Consider the following 20071-nt stretch of genomic DNA (forward strand, 5'->3'; position numbering starts at 1 on the left):
TGGACAGTATCGTTAGAGAGTCGGACGGATTTCGTCACTCAGTGTAGCCAAGAACCAGTCTAGAACCAAAACCTGAATAAGGTTTTTTTTTTTTATATGTAAAAACATCAAAATGACTGAAACTTGTTTGTAGTTCATTGTACATTTAATATATATATAAATATATATATATATATATATAAATTGATAAATATTGTGATAGTGTTACGGGACGGCAGGGAGGCGGACCCAAGTGCAGAGAGGAAAACCCGTGAGAAAGGGTGTTAAATAAATTTATTGAGGCAATGGAGTGTGAATTTGGTGATTGTGCACGTTGGAGTAGAGGTGGCTGAGAGCCAGGCTCGAACAGCCGATGTACTGAACAATGGGAAAAACACCTTGAGGACCGGGAAATAAAAAGGCAGGAAAAAGGCAAACAAAGGGGGCGCTGAAAGCAGCTCAAACAAAGGCTGAACTAGAAACATGAAATAAAAGATAATCAGAAAACGAAAATTTCTTCCACTGTGATTTTGAGAGGAAGGCAGACTTTATGTTTCACCTGTTTGCTTTTAGTGGAACAAACACCTTTTGTATGGCTTGGAGCTGTTAGTAGCTCCTTAAGTAGAGGAGTCCACAGGTGTGTCAGGTTGGGCCTAATCAGCCCGAGGGCTTCTGGGAATTGGAGTTCCCTGAAGTTATGGCACAGGCTGGGCCCTTACAGATAATAAATAATTCTTAAGAAAAAGCTTGCGGAGGTTCTTAAGAGAAAGAGAATTTATAATAATTAAGACTTATGATAGTCTTAATTATTATAAAGCTTCATTGTTATGTTGACTTCATTGCATTTCACAGCTTCCCATAAATGCTGTGATGAGTGTGAGGCTGTCATAAGGTTAACGAAACATTTAAAAACCACTTGTTCTTAGAATTATTCCCAAGAAAATAGTTAAGAAAAGACAATAAGAGAATTCTTTAGAGGTTATTTGAAGAATAACAATTTCTCATAACTTTTTTACAACTGCAGCTTTCTTCATTTCAAACAGTCCCACACAACTGACACAGTAAACACACAACAAAATTATAACACTTTAATAAACGTTGTTCGCTCATCTATAAAACAGAAATCCAGTTCACTTCCACTAAATTAAACACATTCCATCAAAATATATACCTTAAGTGATTTTAAAGAAAAGCTAGAAAAGTGCCCCAGGTGGCTGATAGGTTGTTGTTAAGTGGTTGCTATGGTATCCCAGATGGTTGCTAGGGTGTTGCTATGCAGTTGATATGGTTTCCCAGGTAGTGGATAGGGTGTTGCTAGGCGGTTGATATGGTATCCCAGATGGTTACTAGGGTGTTGCTATGCAGTTGATATGGTATCCCAGGTGGCTGATAGTGTGTTGCTAGGCGGTTGCTATGGTGTCCAAGGTGGTTGATAGGGTGTTGCTAGGCAGTTGCTATGGTATCCCAGGTGGTTGATTGCGTGTTGCTAGGTGGTTGCTATGGTATGCCAGGTGGTTGATAGTGTGATGCTAGGTGGTTGCTATGGTATCCCAGGTGGTTGATAGTGGTTGCTATGATATCCTATAAGCTTAATAGGATGTTAGTAATGGACATATAGCATAGTGATGTAAGCTGAATGCACAAACATTTGCACCCCATTCATTCCTGAGGGAAAAATGGTCATTTACCTATGATTGTACGAAAACTGTACATCCAGAAAGTTCCATACAAGCACACCATTCCCAATCAGACCAAACATTCCGGAGTTGGAACAGTGTCGATATCTTAAAAAACTGTGGGACAAATTAGCGGACAAAAATCCAGCTAATCACAAATAATGCTTTGTTCACCTGAGGGAGCTCAACACAGGCACAAACTGCGTTCCATGTCTAGAGTGAAGACGAGTTAATATCATAAAGATCGTACAGTCAGTCAGGTGGGCTATGACTGGTGGTGTTTGTTGTATCAGTGGCCCAAATAGCGCTCTGTCTGTTTCAGCCTGCTGTATCCACTGTTTATTCTCAGTTTCCTTAATTAGAGGAGAGAGAGAGAGAGAGAGAGAGAGAGTGAGAGTGAGAGAGTCCTACTTCCAGATTTTGATGACACCAGCAAGAAAGCCTTTGCTTTATTATCAGAAAGATGAAGCCTGTAAGGCAAAGACGAATTCAGTTTCCAATAAAGGAAAACATCTGAAGGTCTTCATAGAGCTACGGTGATACATACGGTACATCAGACTGTACATGGCTTTCCTCCAAATGCCCTCATTTCCAGCGAGTTCTCCTGGGTTTCATATGTCCTTGCAGGGAGAAACCTGCAGGACACACAGCAGTGCCTGGTTAACCCTTAGAAGCCTAGGGTTATTGTTGTTGCTTAAGGCTCTCAGGTTTACTAGATTAAAGGTGAATTCCAATAATCTTTCTATATTTCTCCATAATTGAGTGTGTGAGATGTACACAGAGTGATTCAGAGTGGTTTGGTGTGAAATGGTTCAGATGTCTTTACAGTGGTGGTGATAGGAACCAGGCGTCGCCATGACTACAACACAGATATACACGAGTCTTCTGAGTTTATATGGAATGTTGATGATGGAAAATAGTGGAAAATCGGAAATAATACATTTTCTTTGGGGACTATTTTGCCTCACAGCGCCCTGCATGTATCCCTCCACCATGAATGGAGTTTAAGTTCTCTAAACTATCATAAAACAGTGTCTCAGTCATCAGGCAGTGAATGCATAACCATTTCATGTAGGAACTTTCTGTGAGGGAGCTTTTAGAGGTGGACGTCTGGTTCCTATCACCACCACTGTGAACAAATCTGATTCCGTAAGTTTCTCTAGAACGGAGCGATTCACACCAAACCACTCAGAGGTCATCGGCAGTGATCAGGTTTCCTGGTGGCTGTTTCTGATTATTTTGTGTTTCAGTGCTGAGATAAATGCTCAAAGCAGGTTCTCTGCGTGTTTGATGTGAGTGTGGAGGCTGAGATTGATGGTGATCTGCTGCTCCAGCTGTTCTGCTGTTCTGCTCCACCTGCACTGAAAGCTGCTCGTCTGATCAAATATTTATTTTCCTATAATGTGTTTCTGCACAGCGGTGACAAAAACATCAGCACGAGGCTTTTAGATGAAGAATAGAAGAAAGCAGAGAAAAAACAATAAGAGAGAAGAGAGTAAGAGAGAGAGAAAATAAGGAAGAAAGAAGGAAAGAGGAGGGTGGGAAGAAGGAGACAGAGAGAAGAAGGAAATAAGAAAGATAGAGAGAGAGAGAGAAGAAGGAAATAAGAAAGATAGAGAGAGAGAGAGAAGAAGGAAATAAGATAGGGAGAAGGAATGAAGGACAAGGGGAGAGAGAGAGGAAGGAAAAAAGTCTCTGACAGAGCGGGAGAGGGGAAGAAACAAGGAAAGAAAGCGTAAGATAAAGAAAAAGGTGGAAGGAAAAAGAGAGAGAGAGACAGAAAGAAAGAAGAAAATAAGAGAGAGGAAAAGAGACAGAGAAAGAAAAGAAGAATGCAAAAAGAAGGAAATGAGATAAAGAGAGGGGAGAGAGAGAGAGAGAAAAAAAGAAGGAAGAAAGAGGGAAAGAGAGAGGACGGAAGGAAGAAGGCGAGAGAGAGAGGAAGGAAAAGAGAAGGAAATAAGACAGAGAGGGAGAGAGGAAGGATGAAGCAAAGGAAGTGAAAGATAGAGAGATAGGGAGGTTGAAGGAAATAGAGAGAGAGAGAGGAAAGAAGAAAGGAGAAAAGATAGAGAGAAAGGAAGGTAGAAGGAAGTAGAGAGAGAGAGAGGAAAGAAGAAAGGAGAAAAGATAGAGAGAAAGGAAGGAAAGCAAGTAAAGTCAAGAAAGAAAGATTAAGAATAGAAGGAAGACAGCACAAAGAACGAGAAGAGAGGAATAACAAGCGAGAGAGAGAGCGAAGGTATAGAGAGAGAGCATAAAAGAGAGAGAGGAAGCAAGAGGGGTGAGAGAGAGAGAGAGAGTATGAATGAAGAAGAGAGAGAGTGGGAGGGTCTTGTGCAGTTCCATTCTCCGCGTGCTTCTCTCTTTCTCTCTCTCTCTCTCTCTCTCTCCTATCTCTCTCTCTCTCTCTCTCTCTCTCTCTCTCTCTCTCCTATCTCTCTCTCTCTCTCTCTCTCTCTCAGAAAGCCTCTCTCTCTCTCTCTCTCTGAGCTGCAGTAGTGTTGAGCTTCAGGAGCGGTTCAGTTTCCGCGCGCTCTCTCCGGTGTGGGGGGCGGGAGGGGGGTGTATCCCGAGCGTGAGGTGTGTGTGTGTGTGAGCGTGAGTGTGTGTGTGTGTGTGTGGTGATGAAGTCGCTCCTCAGCGCCTTAAAGAAAGAAGGTAAGCAGCGTTTTTCCGTAAATACAGATGTATATTCAGAGCTGCTGCTGTCATCGTCGTTGTTGTTGTTTATGTTCGTTATCTGTGTGTATGAGCAGAGCATGTGTGTGTAGTTCTGAATCTGGTTCTGTTTAGGTTCAGCAGGCTGGACAAATGACCACAATAATCATAGAAATATTTAAATGATTACCTTGAAGCCTATTAATATGAATTTAATAATTATGAATATGCATCTTTATCAGTCTTCAGTCTGGTGTCTATTAGTGTGATCAGTCAGATGGAGCTGCTTTAGAAAACACTGGAGATGCTCAGTTACTTAATCCACTCTTAAAAAAGAAGGTTCTTTAAAGGTTCTTTAGTAAAGGTAATAGTTCTTTAAAGAACCATGAACAATCAAAGAACCCTTTGCATGATTAAACGGTTCTCTGCATGGTGAATTGGGTTTTCAAATTGATGGAGAATGTGTTACATATGGTTCTGTATAGCATCTAAAAGGGTTCTGCTATTGTTACAAGCTTGTCACTGTCACAGTAGCAGAACCTTTTTGGTGCTGTATAGAACCCTTTTCAAAAAGGTTCTATATATCCATATACAACACATTCTCCATCAATCTGAAGAACAGTTTCATCTTCAGGGAACCATTTAATCATACAAAGGGTTCTTTGAGTGTTCATGGTTCTTTATAGAACCATTGCCTTTACTAAAGAAATGGATATACAGAATGGATATATAGAACCTTTTTGAAAAGGGTTCTATACTGCACCAAAAAGGGTTCTGCTATTGTCACGGTGTCAAGCTTGTAACAGTAGAAGAACCCTTTGTGGGGTGACATAGAACCATATATAACACATTATCCATCAATCTGAAGAAGCATTTCATCATTAAAAGAACCAAAGGGTTCTTTGAGTGTTCATAGTCCTATATAGAACCACTGCCTTTACCAAAGAACCCTTGAAGAATCATCTTCATAGTGTAGTTTAAGCTCACCCTTAAAAAATGGTTCAAAGGTTCTTTAGTAAAGGCAGTTGTTATATAGAACCAAAAAGAACTGAACATTTAAAGAACCATTTGAATGCAAAATATGTTTTTTATGGTGAAACAGTTCCTCTCTTTAATAAAAAGCCTTATAGAAATTATTATGGTAACACTTTATAATAAGAATACATATATCAACAGTACTTAAGAGGTTAAGTAATATAGTTATTAATCATTAACTAATGGTAATAATGATAACAAGTATATTATTAAATAATTTATTAATGTGCAAATTAATGTGACTCAATGATCACGACAGGTTTAACCACTAAATGAAGATTTTATTGAAGTCATTGAAGTTTATTGATGTCAAATTAACCCCTTAAATGGCCATGTAATAAAACTGACATTCTAAGCGGTTAAAAAAAAGGTTCTTCAACAGTTCTTTAGTAAAGACAATGGTTCTATATAGAGCCATGAACATTTGCATTTCCATGCTTAAAGAGTTCCCTGCATGGTGAAATGGTTCTTCAGATTGATGGAGAATGGTTCTATGTAGCACCAAAAAGAGTTTTTGACACGATGACAGTAGAAGAGCCCTTTGCGATGCTTTATAGAACCATAACACATTCTCCATCAATCTGAAGAACCATTTCTCCATTCAGAGAACCATTAAACCCCTTAAAATCTCAAAAGCTTATTATTCAGTAACTACAGGGACTTTGCAAACTGGCTAAGCTATTCTTATGTTATAGAAGTGTGTAATAAAACCTTGGGCCTTTGGACATTTAAGGGGTCAAATAAAGTCTTAATAGAGTCTACTTACCAAGAGGTCATAACTGATCTCAGCACAAGATGATTGTTAAATGATAGAGAGAGTATTACACTGAACACTCTCTCCACCAGACAAGATGAGATCTTTCATGAAACTGGGCGCTGATCAGTTGGAACAGTAGCCACGTTTACATGCAGCCTAATAATCCGTTAATAATCCGACTAATAGATCAATCAGAATAGAATACGTCTATGTTTACACCTCAGTCGGAATAGTCTAGTCTGATTGAAGCCATTTGGAATACAGTCTCTATCCAACTGATCGAGGTGGGTAATCCTGTAAATAATCCATTAAATAGAAGAATAATATCTGTGTAAACGCCTGTATCTGATTACATTCCCTATCGGAAAGTTTAAGTCCGTTCTGATCATGTTCGTCGCGTCATAGTGAAAGTTTATACCGTTCAACATGGCGGAGCAGAAACTGGTCTGCAGAGGAGACGAAGTTTCTGCTCTGATCTTTAAAAGACGGCGGTGGGACGGACGTCCAGCTTATGTGTCTCAGAACACGACGTCTTCCTCTCGGCCTTCTTTAATAAGGACATGTGAAGGACGTTTTCCTGAGTCTGACATCATTTTAAGGTAATTAAAAACACAAGTGCTGCTCACTGCTGCTCATCTCACTCTGACTGGACTCACGTGATGCTGGTTGTCATGGTAACATTTACTCTAAGTGGTTCTCCACGCATGCGTTTTGCATCGGATTACTTGTAGTGAGCATGTAAATGAAGATTTTCCATCAGATCTTTTAATAGAGTGAGCATATAAACATCCCAGTCTTAGTCTGTAATCGGAATTAATTTAATCAGATTGGTGAAAAGCCATTGTCTGTGTTTAGATGCAAAGATTTTCACCAATCTGATGGAATATATTCAATTATAGATGATTACCACACTCTATTCAACAATCTGATTAAAATCTCTGTTTACATTGCATACTACAAATAATCTAATCCAAAATTATGTACATGCATAGAGCACCACTTAGTGTAAACGTTATCATGACAACCAGCATCACGTGAGTCTGGTCAGAGTCCCCTTCAGAGGTATCTTGGTCACAGTTACAGTTGCTAGGCTATGAAGGACCAACTGGGCGAACCAGTCTGCTACAGCGCCACCCTGAGGCAGAGCAGCGCTGCAGCTCCAGTTAGTTAAGAGTATCAAAGACGGAAGCTGATTGGGGCGTGAAGCAGCTAAACAATGAGCTTTTACTGTATTTGTATTTGAATATTACTCTTGTAAGGTGCAGCATAATATCATTAATCAGTTTATTTTCAGGGACCCCCAAAATTTTGATTTTGAGACATTCAGTGGGGCCAAGAGGTTAATTAGGTTGTCCCGGACTCCCCAGAACCCCCTGTAATTTGCTACCTTTTGGTTGTTGGGTCTTCCTCGATTTGCTTGTTTTCTTTGGCGCAATGCATTGGGTTCTCCATTAGGTAGTCGCTGCCTCCAGAGAAGTTGGTGCAGTATCTGGTTTCCGCCCACGTGTCCAAACCGTCTCAGCCTACGCTGTTGTATCTGTTCCTTGATGGTTACTTGCTGTTGACATCTGGCTTGGATGGTGTCATTGTTGAGGTGACCATGAAAGGAGATCCCAAGGATCTGCCTCAGGCATCGCATTTGGAAAGTCCAGAGTTTTTTCAAATCCATCTTGAGTCGAGTCCAAGTTTCTCATCCATAGAGAAGGATTGGTAGGTTCAGGTTCGGAAGAGGCAAGTCTTGGTCATCATAGACACCACTTGAGTGAGGCAAACATTGTGGCAGCCAATTCGAGCATGTGTCTCCTTCGAAGATGCCTCTTTTTTCTCCTGAACCAGTGACGATACTCTAGTTAATGGCTATGTGATGGTTTGTTTCTAATGTTTGTCCTAAAAGTTTCTTTTTGGTAAATTATTTAGTGGTAAAGTATTAATTAAGATTTTATTGAGAGAGTGCCAGTGTGACCTGTGGTGTCCCTCAGGGTTCAATTCTTGGGCCGCTCTTATTTAATTTATACATGCTTCCTGTTGGAGAAATACTACAAGTTAATAGGATCTCTTACCACAGCTATGCAGATGATACTCAGATCTACTTGGCCCTCTCCCCAAACAATTACGGTCCTCTTGACTCACTTTATAAGTGCCTTCTGCTCATCACTAACTGGACGCTAAAAACAGATAAAACAGATTATTTTATTTGGGAACAACAATGAGAGGCACAGACTAGCTGCCTATCTAGACCTGAGAGCCCTAAAGTCTAAAGAACTAGCATGTAACCTTAAACCGAATTATGTTTTAATTTCCATTATTCTACAATACTTTATGTGATTTGAATTAATTTGAGTTATCTTTATGTTTTCTCATTTGTAAAGCATTTTAGGTGCTAGTAGGTGCTATATAGTACCTTTTTGAAAATGGTTCTATATAGCACCTGAAACAGTTCTTCTTTTGTATACAAGCTTGTTATCATAACAATAGCAGAACCCTTTTTGGGCTATATAGAACCATATACAACACATTCTCCATCAATCTGAACAATCATTTCACTATGCAGAGAACCCACAGTGGTTCTTTAAATGCTCATGGTTCTATATAGAACCGCTGTCTTTTCTAAAGCACGCTTGAGGAACCAACTTTTTTAAGAGTGTAGAACTGGCAGGTCAGCAGGGTGGGAAATGACCAAAAATAGAATATGTATCAGTCTGTAGTTTATTTTGGTTCGTCTGTTCATCTGAAGTGATTTGTGTTTTTGGACTGTAGCTTCCAGAATTTTTGTAGAAAAGTGAAAATTTAAATAATTAAATTCTTCCAGTTTCCTTTGGGGAAGTTGTCTGTGTTTGAGTCATACAGTGTCAGAAACCACATAATCAAGTCCATTAGAGACACTGAACACCTCCACACTGTTTCACGGTGTGAGATGATTTAAACATGCAGTTAGCACCATGCTAATTGGTGAGATATAAGCTTCCATTGCTTGTTAGCTACATTAGCCTCATAGCTCCAGTCAGACACTAAACATGGCTGATCAGCTGCTTTTGGGTTAAGCAGGCAAAACTGGGAGAATTTGCCAAATATTTAGCTAAATTCTGTTTTAATGAATAACAAAACAATAAAAGCACACCTTGCATTGTGAATATTTCTTTTAAAAGTGCTTTTAATTCAGCTGAATATTTTAAAAAGCCCATATCATGGAAAAACACACTATCCTCACTTTGTTTAATCATGTTTTAAATAAAGAATTTGATGTAGCAAATTAATTTATTGTTGTCAGAATAAATCACGTTCAGTGTGAAAAGTCATATTATACAGCCATTTTGCTTTATTAACGTTTGCGCTGCACTGTTATTAGTTGTGAATATGCGCGTCTTCATCCTATAAGGCACTGCACATTTCCCGGGGTCGTCTTGGCTGTGGTCTTTTTCCCGATTGAGCCTGATCCCGGCTCTGATCCTCCGCTGTAGAGGACCCTTAATGATATAAGTTACACTGAGCGCTGCCCGTTACGTAAGACGCGCTTTCCTCGCTGTGTGATTAAGGATTTCTGATTGAGGATTCTGGTCTAATCCACACCCAGACACTAAAACTCACCCACTCTCACCATCTGAAGCTGTTGTAGAACATCGTCAGTTTCTTCTGCGAATGCTTGGTCTGCACAATTTGTTAACTAGGCTGGTAGAATAAATTATTTGATTAAAAAAAGAAGCTACACTGTAAAGTAGATAAAATAATATTGCAGTTTTTTGGTTTGTTCAACTTTCTAATGCAGATCTAGTAACCTGAAGCCAGTCGCACCAGCTAAATGTAAGTTTGATCGTGAGTTGGGTTGTGAAGTCCTTAACTAGTGGAGCGTAAAGTGATCTTAGATCAAAACACTGTCACAGAATGACGTTTTCACTCTGCAGCCAATCAGTAAACAGTAAACATTACACACACGATCTCCACACGCAGTGAAATGTCTCTCTTTTCGTGCTACGTTTACTTTGCTTAACGTGTGTCGGTCGTATCAGCTATAATTCAAAAAGAGAGTGTTCTACAGTAAAGTGGTGTCCTCAAAGCGTCCGTCTCTTGTATGTGTGTTTATTCTGTTCTGCTGCTGGAATTTGTCCGGTGTTCAAACTGGGCTCTCGGGCACAATGTTTTAACAGCACTTTATCAATGAATGGTCAGTAACGTTAGCAAAGCTGTGACTTATGTAATCGCTACAACCCAAACAGAGACATATTTTTGTTTTCTTGCATTTTTTCCCCATCAATCAAATTGACCAGTCATTTCAACAGATTTTTGCAGCAGAACCTACGCCAACTACAGGATGTGTGTACATTTTAAGTTATAAATTAAAGCTATGTTGAAATTATGTTACTTGGTGCAACCAGATACATTCTAGTAGCTCGTAAACTTGAACATAGTTGGCAGTTTATGTTCACACTAGGCTACGATTGAACGTACGTTTAGCTGGTGCGACTGGCTGCTGTACTATTTCTTGTATAGTGCCTTAGTTACTCAATCTAGTTAAGATCAGGGAATTTGGAGAAGTTCTACAGACTGAAGAGTCATTTGTTCAAACAAACGTTTGGCTGCGTTTTTGCATGTTTGTGTTATCCTCACAACAGTACTGTTTGATGTTGAGGTTAAGGCAATAAGCAATTTTAGTGATTGAAGTGACGTTACTTGGGGTAATTAATTGAGAGGTTAGGCTGATTAACTAATTTAGGAGTGAGCAGAATTCGAAAGAGTAGAGTCGTTCCAGCTCATTTATACTTACTGGGCAGTGTGGATCAGTGTGGATTACACTTGCTGCAGAAGTGTGGATCACTGAAAATTCGAGGCAATAAGTTTATATGATTTTTTAAGTAATTTAGTGTGAGGCTGCAAAATGTATTAATCAAGGGTGTACTGAATCTAGGTGAGTCGTACCTGCCCCGGCATGTTTGACCCCCAAAGTCCAATTCGTTTGACTAGTGTGATCGCTCTGTACCGTGCTGGGGCCCGATTGAAGAGATGGGCTGAGGGACGGTTCAGCTGAAAAACTGCCCATCCTGGGTGGTCTGATGCTGTTGCTTCATCTACCTTGATCAGGTGCCCACTGTTCTCCGGCCTTCTGGACCTGTTTGACCACCACGAAGCTTCCTGCTGTACAACGTTATTCAAACCTCACCTGCATGAACTGACCCTCCTGATGATACTGCTGCATTTTCTAATCAGACGTTGCTACTCCTACTTTTCCGTATCTGATACTGATGTTCAAATCTCATTCTCTGCTGTTGTTGTTTGCTATCCGGTGTCGACCAGAGGAGGATGGGTTCCCCTTTTGAGTCTTGGTTCCTCTCAGTGTTTCTTCCTTTTGCTCTTAGGGAGTTTTTCTTGCCACTGTCACCATCGGCGACGCTCATGGAGACTCGGACCCAGATTTTTCTGTAAAGCTGCTTTGTGACGACACCTGTTGTAAAAAGCGCTATATAAATAAACTTTGACTTGACTTGATCGCTAATCATGCCTGAGCACAGAACTCGGAACATGATGTCAGTGATGCGACTGTCCCACTTTTCAATTAATTCGAGAATATTTGGGTTAATAACAGGTCAGGTTCTCACCTTATTGAAGAACATGAATTGTAGTGAGTAAAGCTGCAAATTCCTTCCTCAGCGTCACCTGACTCTCCTTATACGTGCAGCGGGGTTAACAGTAAAATACTGTATTGCATAATCAGTACATTTACAAGGTGTATGAGAGTATAAGTCGCATTGTGATAAGCGTGCTTGGGCCTGGAACATTAAGTGAAGGCCAGTGGGGAGTGGCCAGGGGGGGACAGTCGTGCTTGGGTGCAGTACAAAGCAACCAGGAAGGGTGTGAGTGCACCCTAAGCTATGCATTATGGCAGCTGGTAAGACACTAAGAGTAGATAAGTTAAGTTTACAGATTTCCCCATCTGGGAATCTAGAGCAAGTGTAGGGGGCAAATACTGCCCCCCACTGGGAACTACATCTGAACTGTCCATTCCGGCAGGGTTGTGTGTTTGTGAAGAGAGGGGAAAGGCTGCTCCGGCTGAGTGGATTTCAGCGTGGGAGAAATCAGCAGCTACGATTTCAGTCATAATGACAGTAATGATGAGGCCACAGAGCTCGGGGGCAAATGTCCAGTCACTCATTTCTAATGAAGACGTGTAAAGCAGTGTGTGAGTGTGTGTATGAGAATGAGTGTGTGTCTAACGGAGCTGTTAATCAGCCTCATAAAGCCGTCAGCGCTGCTGTATGTGGATCTGTAACCATCAGAGTAGAAGGGATATCAGGATCAGCACTAATGCTGTCCATTTTCGGCCGTTTTAATAATTGAATACAAAATTTTGTCATTTTCTGTAACTTCTGTATAGAAGCTTTTTAAAAGTGGTTCTATGTAGGGCGAAAAAGGTTTCTTCTATTGTATACAAGCTTGATATCATAACAATAGAAGAACCGTTTTTTATGGTGCTACACTATATGGACAAAAGTATTGGGACACCTACAGGAGCTTTTATGAGTCCCGTTCTAAATCCATAGGTATTAATATAGAGTTGGTCCCCCTTTACAGCTCTAACAGCTTCCACTCTTCTGGGAAGCTTCTACAAGATGTTGGAGAGAGTCTGTGGGAATTTCTGCCCATTCATCCAGAAGAGGATTTGTGAGGTCAGGCGCTGATGTTGGACGAGAGGGTCTGGCTCACAATCTCCGTTCTAGTTCATCCCAAAGGTGTGTGATGGGGTTGAGGTCAGGGCTCTGTGAGGGTCAGTCAAGTTCTTCCACACCAAACTCACCCAGTCAGGCCTTTATGGAGCTGCTTTGTGCACTGGGGCTCAGTCATGCTGGAACAGGAAAGGTTCTTCCCCAAACTGTTCCCACAAAGTTGGAAGTGTACAATTGTCCAAAATGTCTTGGTGCTGAAGCATTAAGATTTCCCTTCACTGGAACTAAGGGTTCTAGATCAACCCCTGAAAAACAGCCCCATATCATCATCCCTCCTCCACCAAACTCTACAGCTGGCACAGTGCAGTCAGGCAGGTAACGTTCTCCTGGCATTCGCCAAACCCAGACTCGTCCATCAGACTGACAGATAGAGAAGCTGATTGGTCACTCCACAGAATACGTTTCCACTGCTCCAGAGTCCAGTGGCGGCGCTTTACACCACTCCAGTGTTTGTCTATGGAGACTGCAAGGCTATGTACTTGATTTTATCCACCTGTTAGCGATGGGTGTGACTGAAATACCTGAACTCAATAATTAGGAGAGGTGTCCCAATACTTTTGTCTTTATAGTGTATATAGAACCATATACAACACATTCTCCAATCTGAATAGTGATGATATGCTTTGTGGTTTAAGACCACCTGGCTTGTGGCCCCCGGTTACTTTGACCTGAAGACCCCTGGAACAGAGACAGTAAAACTAACAGCCGAAATTTGATTAACTAACTGCTGATTACACCTTTATTACTTAGTTGAAAAGTCTTTCTCAATAAAGTTGGGGTTCCTATGCTGCGCTGTTTGAGGTGGATGTGCTTTAGAGCTCTGGTCATTTGTCTCGAGGCTGAACGGTGCTCCAGTGCCCCACATACACTTGCAAGGACGTCAGAAGGAGCCTCTTCAGAACGTCCTCGCTCTGACTCCTAAAGATACGAAGCGCTTTATTCCCGAACACAGAGAGGCTATTTTTAGTCTCCTACCTGCTCAGAGCTGGAAGTGCTGAGGCTGGAAGATCTGCAGAGCTTTTTATTGCTGCTGTTAGGACGTGTGGCAGCTACGAGGGAGTAAAGGTCAGAATACAGTTGTTTGTAGTTAGATTGGTTTGTTTTTAGTCGTCCTCTGAAGAATATCGTACTCAGTGAGAGCTGTGAGTCGCGATTGAACTTTTCTGGAGTTCTTGTCTTGTTTTTCCTCTGCAAACTGCTATGCAGGGAAGAGTGGTCTCAAACTAACAGGGTAAAATGTAACGGATATTTTATGTACACTCTAAAAAAGATGGTTCTTCAAGGGTTATTTAGTAAAGACAGCGGTCTGCACACAACCATGAGCACTCAAAGAACCATTTATGTGCTTCTTTGCATGGAGATTCTTCAGGTTCTTCAAATGGCCTGTAATCCTGTAAAGGTTGAAGTCGTTTACCCAGATTTTCGCTGAGTTACAGTGCTCTAAATTTCTCTGGCTCTCCGGATCTCCGCTGCAGGCGAGCGCCTCCAAGGCCGCCTAGGGTTCTGCCTAAGTCGGATACAAATTTGCGAGATTCTGGGGTCTGAATCGCTGGTTATTTTACTGCTCCAGAGCAGTAAAATAAAAGTAAATGACTTCAAACTTTACATGGTTATAGGGTGTTGTGTCCCCTCGCCAACCACACATGATTACTTATTGTAGTCCTTGGGTAACTGGAGATAATGGCGTTCAGTATCTGATCTTTGAAGCTCTGTAGATCAGTAAAGAAATGATACAAAGAAGCCAAACATCACAGGTCAGTAGAGCATGATGCGCACTTTCTAACAAGCCCTGGATGGCATTGCTAAACTGCAGGGACCCCAGAATCACCAGGCTCCTGACCTGCTGTCTTGTCTGAGGCATTCATGTTGTTAGTGTCATAATCACGTGATCAGCGGCTGAAGTATCATCATCGAGCAGTAAAGTCAAGTCTGTGCGACCACTAGAAGGTTGGAAAGCTTGTTTATTAAGCGTCTAAATGTTTTAAATTATTCAGTAAAAACCAATCTGCATAGTTTACGCTCCGCTTTCATCTACATCTGTAAAAAAATAAATATTTTTTGTTTTTTTGAAACCAAAAGTGTGACATCATAATTTAGTTCCACCAAAGATGGTGGAAACTGATCTATAGTCAAATGCAAAAGTTTGATCAAATAACGTTCTGTTGATTTTCTAAATTTTTGTGCATAATTTCTGTTTATTTGAGTTATATTGCAAAAAATAAAACATAAAATATGAAATGTGCCATACAGGCCTTTTCAGCCCACATTTTACAAGGATTATGTTATGACCCATTTAAACCCAAGAATAGAGATAGTAATAAGCTTAATATAAACAAAATCATCATTTATAGGGCACTGTCTATTGGGAGGTGTCTATTGGGAGGTGTCTGTCCTGAACCCTAATCCCTAAATTTGCACTTGTGAAAATGATATTTACAATTTTTAAAGTATCTTTTTTGATTTATCATTAAAAAAAAACTTTCTAAAAAAATGTTCTCCAGTGTTTTCCTGTCACTACCAAAACACAAAGAGTCTTAGTCTGTAGGCGAAGCCTTATTTTAGAGCAGGAAGTGAGGCTGCATCCCTGTCCTTCATGGCCACATGGTGAGCAGTTAGATCCCATTCTTTTGAGTCCCAAAGTCTGAAAATCTTAAACATTTTCGTGACTGAAACACAGATCTTCTGCACTTGAGCAACTTTTTAGTGTTTTAATGAACATTATGATGATTTTCTGTGTGAACAGCTGTTCAAAGCTGTGTTTGCTGTTCATGAACTGCTGCGTTTTTGAGCTCAAAATGAGCTAAAATTGTCACCGAAACAGTCACTACTGAAACACTTGGTAAAGTTTCGGTAGTGTTATGATGTTGTGGCAAAATGGAATGGAAATCACAAGATTTTCGTGTTCAGGTTCTGCATTCACACAATGAAAATAAAGTTATTGAATCATTGACGAACCCTAATTGTTTCTTTGGAGTCTAATTTGAGCAAATAAGACAAAGCAATTAGTGCAAGTAATTGCAAATTATTATTTTGACAGCTCTAATTCATGTATTAGATCTAAAATAATAGAGATTGATGTAGACCCTCTCTCTTTCTCTCTCTCTCTCTCTCAGTGCCTTTCCGGGAGGCCCCAGCGTACTCCCGGCGGCGGAGGGGCCCTCAGCCCGGCAGTCTTGCGGCCCCGCGGGTTTTGCTGCGCTCCAACAGCGATAATAACCTCAGTGTGTGTGTGGGGCCCCCCGATGTGGCCCCCGGTCTGAGTGTGTGTGTGGGGAGCCCCGATGCAGCTAGCCGCAGCCTCTCGCCGCAGCTGCTGCAGCAGATGCAGAGGAACCCGAACGGCACGGTGAGGACGGGGGGCCGCGGGAACAAACACCAAACACAGAGCAGATCTCCATCACTCAGCCGCCTCGGAGAGGAACAGCGCAGGAAGCAGCTGAGGTGAGTTACTGCACACGCACACGTGTGTACTCGTATTTACAACCCCATTGGGGTGTAGAGTAACCATGGAAAAATGTGTAGAGTAACCATGAAAATGGGTATAGTGTAGTGTAACCGTGGAAATGTGTGTAATGTAACCATGCAAATGAGTGTGGTGTAACCATAGAAATGAGTCTAGAGTAACCATGGAAATTAGTGTAGTGTAACCATGGAAATGAGTGTGGTGTAACCATAGAAATGAGTCTAGAGTAACCGTGGAAATTAGTGTAGTGTAACCATGGAAAAGAGTGTGGCGTAACCATGGAAATGAGTCTAGAGTAACCATGGAAATTAGTGTAGTGTAACCATGGAAATGAGTGTGGTGTAACCATAGAAATGAGTCCAGAGTAACCATGTAAATTGAGTGTAGTGTAACCATGGAAATGAGTGTGGCGTAACCATGGAAATGCTTGTTGAATAACCTTTGAAATGGGTGTAGCGTAACCATGGAAATGAGTGTAGAGGAACCTTGGAAATTGGCATAGAGTTACCATGGAAATGGATGTAGAATGATGATGGAAATAAATGTACAGTAACCATGGAAATGATGGAGTAATTAGTGTAGAGTAAACATGGAAATATCTGTAGATTAACAATGGAAATGCATGTAGAGTAACGATGGAAATGGGTGTAATCATGCAAATGGGTGTAGTGTAACCGTCTAAACAGGTCTAGTGTAACAATTGAAACGGGTGTAGAGTAACCATGGAAATGAGTGTAGAGTAACCATGGAAACGGGTGTAGCGTAAGCATGGAAATGAGTGTAGAGGAATCATGGAAATGGGTGTAGTGTAACCATGGAAATGAATGTACAGTAACCATGGAAATGGGTGTAGTATAACCTTGGAAATTGGCATAAAGATACCATGGAAATGCATGCAATCATGGAAATGATTGTACAGTAACCATGGAAATGATGGAGTAATTAGTGCAAAGTAAGCATAGAAAGGTCTGTAGATTAATAATGGAAATGTATGTAGAGCAACCATGAGAACGGGTGTCATCATGAAAAAAGGTCTAGTGTAACCATGGAAACAGTTCTAGTGTAACAATGGAAACAGGTGTAGTGTAACCATGGAAATGTGTGTGGAGTAACCATGGAAGCAGGTGTAGAGTAACCATGGAAGCAGGTGTAGTGTAACCATGGAAGCAGGTGTAGAGTAACCATGGAAGCAGGTGTAGTGTAACCATGGAAGCAGGTGTAGAGTAACCATGGAAGCAGGTGTAGAGTAACCATGGAAGCAGGTGTAGTGTAACCATGGAAGCAGGTGTAGAGTAACCATGGAAGCAGGTGTAGAGTAACCATGGAAGCAGGTGTAGTGTAACCATGGAAGCAGGTGTAGTGTAACCATGGAAGCAGGTGTAGTGTAACCATGGAAGCAGGTGTAGAGTAACCATGGAAGCAGGTGTAGTGTAACCATGGAAGTGGGTGTAGCATAACCAAGATCAGAATCTCTGTTCTCCAAGCACCAGATGTTCAAGGAGTTTTCTTTTTGCTTAGGTCTCAACATAAAACACAATACAATAAAATAATTATAGAAAAGGTTCTTATTCAGAAGGACTGTGCTACGGTGTGTAATACTACGGCTGATCTGAGTCTTTAGTGCTCTCACTCTACGTCTCTGCTGAGATGGAGAAACGCTGTAAGAGAGAATGACCGGGTGTGAGGGGTCAGCCATGATCTTCCCCACCCTCTTCCTCATCCTAGATGAGTATAGACTTTTGAGGGTAGAGACTTTCTCTGTACAGCGCACACAGATGCAGAGCCGAAACAGACGGAGACGGAGGATGCGATGATGGATGTTGTGCCAGTGCAGAACTGGACCAGCAGTGCTTGAGGTGGTTAACATTTCTTGAAATGTCACAGGAAATGCAAGCACTGCTGGACCTGCTTCATAACTGCAACCATGAAATTTGTATAGAGTAAACATGGAAATAGGTTTACTGTAGTCTTGATTTTACATGGAAATGGGTGTAGTGTAACCATGGAAACAGGTATAGAGTAACTGTGGAAATGTGTGGAGTAACCACAGAACTATATGTGTACACATTCATATAAAGACACGTTCACACAGAGAGATGTACACACAGGTATGATAGGTCAGTGTTTTAGGCCAATTTTAAACCTTGAGATACACATATAACAATACATACCCCACCCCCCCCCCTCCCTCCCACACAAATAAAGCCACACATATATATTTACACACATACATGGTTCATTCTCCATTTGGAGGGGAAACCATGTCACAAAGGTCTCAGGGCTTAAAAAGATGCTTAAAATATCAGACACAGCTCCAGAAGTCAGTATGTACATTTACACAGTCGACCTTAGATTAAATAACACTTTTCCTTATGATTCTCTGAGTTTTCTCTTTTTATCCTGTTTCATCGTCGCTCTGCATCGGTAAAACAGCTCGTCACAAAACCAACTTTCAATATTTGATAAACCATTTTAAATAAAAAACAATATTTTTAAGATCATTAACATCATACCACATTTAAAAAATATGTATTTTATTCAAAATATTATCTTGTCTCAGAGATTTTGGTCACTGGTGTTATCAGGACTCTTATTTTACATTTTAACAGTATTTTCAGCTCTATTAAACTGCTTCTTTGGGTCGAGGCTCATCAGAGAGGAAGCATCTCAAAGCATGAGAAGGCGAGTCACACTCGCTCACTATATTTCATTAATTTATTAATAATTCTATTCAGGCAGCTCATAACTTCTATGTGTCACCAGTGTTTTGTGCTTTAATGGCTGGATAATTAAAATTTTATCAAAATAATGCCACATTATCATTTTTATAACTGATTTTAAATAGTTGCAGAAGGTCACCTGATCAGCCAGTGAGTCAGCCAGTTTACAAAATCCTCAGTTTTAACCAGAATGTCACTGGAGTCACCGTCACTGGAGTTACACCATATTCATACAACACCAGTGACTGTAGAATATGTTTGGAGTTCAGCTCTCCTTTCTGCATGTATGATAATAGGAGATGTTGATGGACATATTAAGATTATTTAGTTTTGGGATGAAAGAACTTTTTTAAAAATGTATCCACCAGAATTCCCACTCCAAATGGAGAACGACCCATATGCATGTATACACATATGCACATTCAAGCGTGCACATGAATTCACACCTACACACACTAATTTCTGCATACATGCTCATATCATGCTGCTATTTTCAGTCTTCAGTCGTGTAGAAGAACCGACTCCAGACTGACTTCCTCCAGCTCTCTCACAGTCGCACTGAGGAGGGGATCACACTGTGCGTGTTAATTGTTCTCGATTGGAGAGGCGCGTTTTCTTGTTCTTTTTGCTCCAGCTTCCCTGAGCTGCAAAAAAGCTAAACTTCAAACTTCAGAAGAAAACAAAGTTCGGTCAGATTGTTTGAGGGGCAGTGTAGATCTGAGTGTTATTTACTAGCCCCTGACTACAGTCGTCCTGTCCGAAACGAGCTGGGATTGACTGCTGAGCACCACGTCTGTTTATGAGTCATTCTCAGCGTGTAAGACGGAGAATCTCGTCAGCTTCCTCGAGGGGTCTAAACAGGAGAATGACAGAACGGAAGGAAATGGATCAGCGAAAGCCGAACTTAATAGGCTTGATTATGTGGTTTCTGACGCTGTATGACACACTTATCTATAAACATGGACTTAAATACAGCCAGGCTGCTAACTGTTGGTAACATCAGCCTTATTCGGACTGGATTAGTCCAGGAGTCGCAACCCAAATAGTAAAAAATCCATTTTGTCCTT

At 40.9% G+C, this 20071-nt stretch overlaps 1 protein-coding gene across 1 annotated transcript in view; it reads left to right on the top strand.

Annotated features, from left to right (window-relative positions):
* The window catches only part of LOC118817851 (latent-transforming growth factor beta-binding protein 4-like), a 236274-nt gene that overhangs the window by 133435 nt on the left and 82768 nt on the right, over positions 1-20071 (top strand). Inside the window, exon 11 of the mRNA XM_036584808.1 lies at positions 15935-16262. Within this exon, the coding sequence (XP_036440701.1) occupies positions 15935-16262 (328 nt within the window). The remainder of the gene's footprint in view (positions 1-15934; positions 16263-20071) is intronic.

This window comes from Colossoma macropomum, unplaced genomic scaffold, assembly GCF_904425465.1.
Source record: "Colossoma macropomum unplaced genomic scaffold, Colossoma_macropomum, whole genome shotgun sequence".
NCBI lineage: Eukaryota > Metazoa > Chordata > Actinopteri > Characiformes > Serrasalmidae > Colossoma > Colossoma macropomum.